This window comes from Octodon degus, unplaced genomic scaffold (assembly GCF_000260255.1).
Source record: "Octodon degus isolate 3935 unplaced genomic scaffold, OctDeg1.0 scaffold00020, whole genome shotgun sequence".
Taxonomy (NCBI): domain Eukaryota; kingdom Metazoa; phylum Chordata; class Mammalia; order Rodentia; family Octodontidae; genus Octodon; species Octodon degus.
Window position 1 is genome coordinate 9,066,769 of NW_004524596.1, and position 8,839 is coordinate 9,075,607.

General features: G+C 36.8%; 1 protein-coding gene across 8 annotated transcripts in view; it reads right to left on the bottom strand.

Moving 5' to 3' along the window:
• Nucleotides 1-8,839, bottom strand: part of Slc8a1 (solute carrier family 8 member A1) — a 401,459-nt gene that overhangs the window by 64,132 nt on the left and 328,488 nt on the right. For 5 of the 8 annotated variants that reach the window (XM_023711222.1, XM_004627638.3, XM_023711224.1 and 2 more), the window contains 4 exons: nt 8,163-8,183; nt 7,715-7,732; nt 7,598-7,612; nt 3,888-3,956 (listed from right to left, as the gene is read on the bottom strand). In XM_023711222.1, coding sequence (XP_023566990.1) covers nt 3,888-3,956; nt 7,598-7,612; nt 7,715-7,732; nt 8,163-8,183 — 123 coding nt within the window. The remainder of the gene's footprint in view (nt 1-3,887; nt 3,957-7,597; nt 7,613-7,714; nt 7,733-8,162; nt 8,184-8,839) is intronic. The other 3 variants (XM_004627647.3, XM_023711223.1, XM_004627644.2) reach the window with 3 other exon arrangements.

Here is an 8,839-nt window from a genome sequence, read left to right on the forward strand (position 1 = left end):
TTTTTCGGTTCTTTACATGTTCTTGATGTAAGTCCTCTGTTTGAAGGATAACTGGATTATACTTTTTCCCACTCTGTGGTTTGTCTTTTCATTCTGTTTGCAACTTTTTTTGTTTTACAAAAGCTTTTTGGTAAGATGAGTGTCCTAGTTGTTGATTTTTTGGAGTATCTCCCATAAGATCTGGGTTTTACTCATGAGGTCTCTGCCTGCACCTATGTTGTCAAGAGTTCTACCTATTTCCTCTTTCAACAGATTTAGTTTCTGTTACTATCTGAACATTTCATCCGTTTTGATCTTATCTTAGTGCACGGTGATAGACATGCATCTACTTTTAATCTTCAGCATGTGGAAAGCCAGTTTTTCCAGCACCACTTATTAGAGAGGCTGTCTTCATAACAGTGAATGTATTTGGCCCCTTTTGTCAAAGATGAGGTGGCTGAGTGTGTCTGGAGTTGTTCCTGTGTCTTCTAATGTGTTCCATTGATCCTTGGGTCTGTTTTCCTTCTTTCTTTTTTTTTTCCATACCATGGTTTTTATTTATTTATTTTTATTTTTATTTTTATTTTTTTATCACAGCAGCTCTGTAGTATAACTTCAAGTAAGGGATTGCGATGCTTGTTCCTTTGCATGTTTGTCTAGAAATGCATTTGCTGTTCTAGATCTCTTCTGGTTCCAGGTGAATTTTGGGATTGATTTACCTAATTCTGTGAGATATGCTAGTGGTATTTTGATTGGCATCGTACTAAATCTGTATAACAATTTGGGACTATGGCTGTGTTTACTATGTTGGCTCTTCATACACAAGAGAAAGGGATAACTTTCCATTTTCTGATATCCTCTTTGACCTTTTCGAAGTACTGTAGTTTTCAGTGTAGAGACCTTGTACTTCCTTTGTTAGATTGAGTCTTAAGTATTTCATTTTTTTTCTATGCTATGGTGAAAGTTGTTGTTTCCCTAATTTTTCCCTGAGTGAGTTTGCTATGAGTACAGAATGCTATTACTTTTTGAATATTGACTTTGTATCTGGCTACACAACTGAATTTGGCTATTAAATTTGTAAATCTTTTGGTGGGATTTTGGGGTCTCCCATGTAGTGTATCATGCATCTGCTATTAATGACAATTTAACACCTTCTTTTGTTATCCTGATTCTTTTTATTTCTCTCTCTTATCTAATTGTTCTGGCTAATATTTCCAGCATTATATTATACATGAGTGGTGGTAGCAGACATCATTTTCTTGTTCCTGAATGTTTTTTGAATTTTTAAAGAGAGTACAAATTAGAATTAAAACAGAAAAATATTACAAGTGACACAGAATTTCTGGGGTCTCATCTCTTTGAAAAGTTTCTGCACTTCAAAGCAAATCTCCAACAGAGTAAAAAGAAAATCTACAAATTGGGAAAAACTTACAGCTGACTGTCCTCCCAACAGAGGTCTTCTATCTAGAATATATAAAGAATTAAAAAACAAATCAGGCCCCCCAGTTTCAAAGACTTAATCCAAAAATGGGCATCAGGTTTTGACCATTCAGTACGATATTGGTTGTTGGTTTGTCACAGGTGGCTTTATCAGCTTGAGATAAAGACCATCTATCCCAGTTTTCTGTAGGATTTCTGTCATGAATGGGTGTTGGATTTTGAAAAAAGTCTTTTCTTTTCTTTACTTTTTTATGTACTTGGTACAGGGTCTCACTACACAGCTGGGACTCATAGGGATCCTCCTGTTTTCAGCCTCCCAGCAGTGGGATTAAAGGCATGTGCCACCATACCCAGTCCCCATGACTGGCTCAGCAGGCCCTGGGGGAAGGCCGGTGCAGCAAGTGGTACCGAGTATTGAACCACGGTCCCTGCGCTAACCTAAGCAGGTGCTTAGTTGGCTGAGATATTTTGCTGGCCTGTAAAAGATTTTTCTGCATCTATTGAGATGATCACATGTTTTTCTTACTTATTTTGTTTATATGGTATGTTACATTTATTGATTTGCATATGTTGTCCCACCCAGCGTTGCTGTGATAAATCCTTCTTGGTCATGTTGTATTATCTTCTTCATGATTTGCTGCATTCTGTATGTTAGTATCTTATAGAGGATTTTTGCATCTATGTTCATTAGGGAGACTGACCCACAGTTCTCTTTTGGGGCTGGGTCTTTCTCTGGTTTTAGTATCAAGATAATACCTGCCTACAGGCATGAGTTAGGGAGTATTCTTTTTCTTTTAATTTCATTAAAGAGTTTGAAGAAATCAATTAAAAGAAATTTAGAGAATTTTAACTGATATTCCATAGATGGAACACTATGAACATCAAGTCCATTGATTTACAGGTTTAAGTTCTGATATTTCTGTGCTGATTTTTTTGGTATGGTTTGTCTATTTGTGACAGTGGGGAACCACTGGTAATTTACCTCCATTATAGTTGTTTTTGTGCTTATTTGATTTTTCATTTTCATTAATATTAGTTTTATATAGTTGGGTGCCCCTTTGGTGCGTATGTATTATGATTATCTATTCTTGAAGTTTTCCCCTAACAAACATGTAGTGACCCTCTTTGTCTCTTTTGATGATTCTTGGTTTATACTTCACATTGTGAAGTATATACTGCACATAGAATACTATCTCTGCTTTTATTCTGGCTTCTGTTGTATGAAGTACTGAGTTTCATCCTTTGACTTTCTATGAAGCTCTTTTAGAGTTACATATGTTTCTTGTGTAGAGCATATTGCTGTATTTTCTTTCTTGATCCATTCTTCCAATGTGTCTCTTTTGATTGCTGAATTGAGACCATTCACATTGATGTTATAATTGATATGTATTGGCTTATCTTTGCCATATTCTTTTCCTTCTATAGGTTCTCTGGCATTCCCTTCTGTTGAATTGCCTGCCTTACCTGGTAGCTTTTCTATTGATGTTCCTGGTATTGTGGCTATTTTTAAAATTCTCTTTCTATCTAGAATATCTCTCAGTATACTTTGTTGAATTGGTTTGGTGATCATAAATTTCTTCAGTTATTCATTGTCCTAAAAATATCTTATTTGTCCATTAATGTTGCCTCACTACCATTTTAAGAAAAAAAGTTCTCCTGAATGGAACATTTGATAATATCTAGCTAGATATTCATAACATTTTCCACTGTGCAATTACTTTATTTTGTATTTATGGAAAATTACACCAATTTTCAGTCCCTAATAGTATGCTTAATATTCAGTCAAAACAAATCATCGTATAGGTGATATGAAGATTTAAAAAATACATTTGCTGAGGAATACTATGGAATAATTAGTTAGTCTTGGCTGCTATCATGGTTACAGGTCCACTGGATCCAACAGAAGTGTTTCTACCATCATGCTACCTGGTGGGCAGCAGCAGCAAGTAGAGAGCCAACCTTCTTGTCCTCAGCCAGGGACTTAGTGCCAGGATACAGCAGGCAGGCCCTACCCCAGGGTAGATCTGCTAGAATTAGTTCATCCTTTAATCACTCTGTCCACATTCCTTTATCCCTCCTGTGGAGAAACTCCACACACATATCATCTGTTCACCAGGAAAGGCAGACTGTGGGAAGAGATACCGTTTGGTGCCTTCAAAGAATTTCATTTTGGGTGAAATGATGGATTCATATGAGAAGGCATATTTTCAAGAAATCCAGAATATTCTGGAACTTGACAGGGAGAGGCCAATGGGCCAACTTCCCTATGTCCAGGCTGCCCCCTCCGTAATGTTTTCTGCTGTGTCCTGATGTGGGTGTTTCGTTGCTATTCCTTGGCATCCTCTGCTGCCAGAGAAGCCACTACATTATTCTGAGGGGATAGGAGTTGTGATACAGGAATCAAATGTCTAAAAACACAAGGAATACTTGATGACTATGGTTTTCAAGGACCATGAGGAAATGAATACCTGCGATGGTGATTACAGTAGAGGGGATCGGATGTTCTCTAGCATGAACTTTCCTGAAGACAGGTTGGCCTAGCAAAAGGACAAGCAGAAAATCAGCAGAATGTACTGCATGAATCTGCCATCAGACCTCTGTGGAATTAGTTATGTAAATATCACACCCAGATGCACATACTGCAGGCCATGTTAGTTTAAGAATTGGGTGGCATTCTCCACCCCCATGAAGGTCACAAGAGGAAGCTTTGGTAGTTGCTATGGTTACTGCCCACGAATGGGGAAATGCTTCAGGAGGCAAGTCACATGCCCAGGGTGTGGGGTAGAGTGAGATTCCTGCATATCCTTGAAATACAGTATCCAGGTCTTTCAAATTACTGCTTCCAGAGGCATCACCAAACAGCAGAAAGCGCTTGGTGTAGCGACAGGTGTCTTGGCTTTGAAGTTTGTCAGTGCCAAAATTTCACACTGAAGTTAATTTCTCAAGTTTCCAATATGGCAAGTGGGGATAACAGTGCCCACCCTCCCCATTCACAGCTCTGAGTGAAGTAGCTCTGCCATTTGTTTGTCATCTACACTTGGGCAGGGCATTTCTCTTCCTGGAGACTCAATTTTTTTCAGTTGTAAAATGAAGTAACTGTAAAGGGGCTTTCTTCCTCCCATTTATATACTGGAGTGAAGAACATTTTTCCAATGGTCAGAAATTTCAGAGTTTGATTTTCTTAAAATACACCTTACCAACTCTGTTGCATGTACACACTACAAAGGGTGGGGATAATATTAATGAGGTATATTTAATGCTATATAATTCTAAGATATATCTTTCATGTCCTAGATGTTTTAGAGGAATTTAATATATCTTGTTCCCTCTACATATTAAAGCAGAACACTGAACTTTATTATAATATCCCTACTTACATGCTCTATTCCCCCCATTTATGGTCCCCCTCATTTTCCACTTGTGTGAAACTCACAGTGATGGCATTTATAAGACATAGCTAGACTTTGGGTTGACAAGGGATTCACTGCGTTATTTCAAGATGTGGGTAGAAATAAAGGGATTGGGTGTAAGGTAATTAATAGTAGAGGGCTTATGACAGTCATGACATAGACTATTATTTAAAGTCAGTGGGCTTGGCTCTGACTCTTGGATGACTGACCTGAAGTAGAAGATTAATCTCTTTGAACCTTTTCTCATGGCTATAAGTAGAAACAATAAAAGCCATAATAACAGTGATAAAATGATAATCTTTACAAACTCTAATGAGCTATAATGTATGGGATATTATCGTACAACTAGGAGGTTAAAGGACAATGATATCATAGGTCCGACTATGGATCTTAAAATTAGGCAAGATCTAGAGCAACAGGTAAATGCCCAAAGAACCTCCAGAACGTAATGTCCACCACTAATGAGATTTCTGAAATAGTTGCATTAGGCTGCGGGCCAAATGGCCTTTTCAATTTTCATATATCCTCTTTAAATTTAGACATTCACACGCAGTTATACAAGTGTGTATAAAAGCTTCAGGCAAAGTCCAAGAGCTAGATTAGTTCTTCTCTTTTTTCCCTGCATCTTAAAGCCTTGACTTCAAAGCCTCATACTGACTTCAAAGAAACGCTCTTTAGGGTCTTAAAAAAAGCTGCTTTCACTGTGTAGTCTCAAAGTTTTAGAACTTCCCTCAGAAACATCAGTAGAGAGTGAATCCTGGGTGTTCTGGTCTGACTTGGGAGAAGAAGTGAATGTAAAGTAGCCCGGTGTCTAGTTCAGTAGAAATAGACAGGGCAATGCAGAAATTTCCAGAACATGATGTTGTTCTATTGATATTAAATTGAAGTGCTAGAGGCAGGATAATAATAATTGAAAAAGTGTTATTACAGTTTAAGTTTTTAGAAGAAATTGAATGACCTTCCAGGAGAAAGTTTTGGAACAAGTGATTCCGTCATCCTGGATGCAAGAGGTGGCAAAAGAAGGGAGAGACGAATGGGCAGACAAGATGGAAATTAACGTGAAGAATTTTTTGAGAAAAGAAAATGAGGATCCAATTACCTGAGACACTAAAAAAAACCTAGATCAAGAGACCTAGAAGAAAAGCCTCAAAAATGAAATCTTGACATATTCAATGATGGAGAAAACAGGAAGATGGAAGATATCCAAGGCCATGAAGGCATTCCATCCAAATATTTTTAGTTGAGTTTTCATTATCAGGCGCCAAAGAACCAAAGATGCTGTCAAGTAATGTACTATTTCCACATTGGTTGACTTTAGACAAATAATTACTTCCATGCAGGTTTGAGGCTGGCTCGCACCATTTCTACTTTCCTCCATCCCTCAAGGGTAACTAATTTATCCTTGAGCATGAGAGTGAGAATAGTTTTCAAGAAGCTTTTATGGAGCTAAAATTATGGATGAGAAGAAGATAAAAATTTAAAGCAAGCGTAAATTCTTGTTCTTGGATTCATAAATGCTTTCAGTGGTCTAGAACTGGAGGCTTGGGAGAGATCCAGATGAATCAGATTTAAGGAATCGTTTATGAAGACATTTCCTGTTCAACATTTTTATCCCTTTCAAACTCTGTATGTCTCAGAGTCTGTGCATCGTTTGTCATTAAATACTGGATCTGGAGGGACTCAGTGGAAAGTAACAATTTATGTTAAACCGCCCCTATTTAGAAAGTTTCCCTTTAGATAGAATCACTTTGGAACTACATGTTTTTGAGTTAACATGAATCATATTTTACATTAACCCCATCTCCCATGCTAGTGTTTTAATTATTAGAACTTTTCAAGGCATTTCCTTCTAAATATTTTTTCAGCTCTTTAATTTAATTTTGATATTCACACATTGCAGTGAAAAAGGACATGTGGGCTATAGGATGTAAGCCGTTAGACACATCTTCAATCTGCAGCTTCTGATAGATCATAGTTATTATTTGCTATCTGGCTTCCTTTCTAAATCTGCATATATGATTCCAAAAGGGTGAGAAGATATTTAGGTACCAAAGAGGCTGCTGCTAGGGAATGTCGTCCATTTGTGCACAAGAAAATTGCTTTAGAGATGTGCTAAATTATAGAATGAACAGGCTGATACAATTTGGAATTTAAGGGTTTTAAACTTTTCAGTTGGCCTTTGAGTTTCCAAGGAATACTTCGTAATGTTCCTGAAGTGGCGGAAATATTACCTGTTACCATGTCATTAAAACCAAAACCATGCCTGCCTGGCAAGTGCCAGGTCTTGAGTTCAATCCCCAGTACCAAACAAAACAAAACAAGTTTCCAAAGAGGGTCTCCGCCTGGGATGGTGGTTGGAGGAAAGGGATTTCTCTGTCCTTTCCCAGTGGAGCATTTCCTGCTATCGGGATCCTAAGTGTGGCTATGGAGTGGATGTGGGTGTATTCCCTATGTTTTTAAGAGGCCAGAAACTGTCTGTAGCCCCTAGCAGAGTGTACTGTACATTCTCAGTGCCATGTAGGCATTTGTAAATTGGCCAATATCAAATGCAAACAATTATACATTCCACATATGGGTTATAGTTTTAGAAATAAACACACTACACGCACGTTGTTAATTTGTAAAATGTTAAATGCATAAAAACCAGCCAGAGCACACCATGTATCATGATTCATTGTTAATGCTGGTTATAGAAGATGTGCATTTGGGCTTGTTTTAATTTAGAAAGTAATTTTTGGGAAATAGGAACTTTAAAAAAATTGTCTTACCATACATGTATTTTCCTTTATTAAAACAAAGAAAAACAAGAAATAATTTTTAAACATGTAACATGCTGAGAACAGATAATAAAAATTAAATTAAGATTAGATTTCATAAATCCATACCTGTTATTGTGAAGCCACCTAAAAAAGAAAAAAAAATAAGCAAATGTTACAATTTTACTTATACTCAAAATAACAAATACCAGTAACATTAGACTGTTCTATAACCTGCCAAAGTATGAAATTTTGCCAAATCATATTACAATTAAGAAGAACTTGAAAACATCCCTTTATATGAGATCATTAATTCTTCAAGATTATGAAATTAGTGCACAAACTTGATTCTTGTGCATACGTAGAAAATCATTGATTTTTATACAGGTTGAACTAAATTAAAAATGTAATACAAATGATTTGGTTTTAGTTTTAAAAATGGCCAATGGCTTTCAACAACAGTCTTAGTAGCAAGTCAATGGAGATAAAAATCAGAGCACTACTGTCTCATGTAATCCAGATGGAAAAAAACTTAGGAAAAAAAATGGAAAGGAAATGCAAGAAATGAAATGCTTACCAAGCTCATTCAATAACAGTGCTGTGAAGGAAACAGACAAAGACAAACACAGAATAAGAGACCAAATGAATAATGAAAGTAAGAGGAATATCAGCAGAAAGAAATCCAGGCAGATTTGAGTAGTGAAAGGCCACTGCTTAAAAAATTTGGTGCACCCTGAGGAAATGTGTTGGGAATATTTCCAAGTAAATGATCCCAACAAATTTTTTCAAATGTGTGTGACTTAAAGAAAAAAATCCCCATAGATAAATGATTTCTTTATATTCTACTATATATGTTTATACAAAGTATATATAACTACAAAATATAGTAGAAATATTGTGTGAAGTTAATCCTCACCTGGATTTGAGGGGTCTTCCTCATTATTACCTGGAAATCAGTAAATCCAGCATTTGGAAGTCTTCAATTAAACAGGATTTTAGCTATCGTATATTTTAATCAGTAAGAACAAGTAAAAGATCCTAAGAAACTGCATTTTGCTTGCCCTTCCTTGGAGGAGATTTTGACCAGAGGTAAAGTTCTGTTTCTCTCTCTGCCTCTCTGTTTCTGTCTCTGTTTCTGTCTCTGTCTCTGTCTCTATCTTCTCTGTCTCTGTGTCTCTGTCTCTGTCTCTGTCTCTGTGTCTCTGTCTCTCTCTGTCTCTCTCTGTCTCTCTCTGTCTCTCTCTGTCTCTCTCT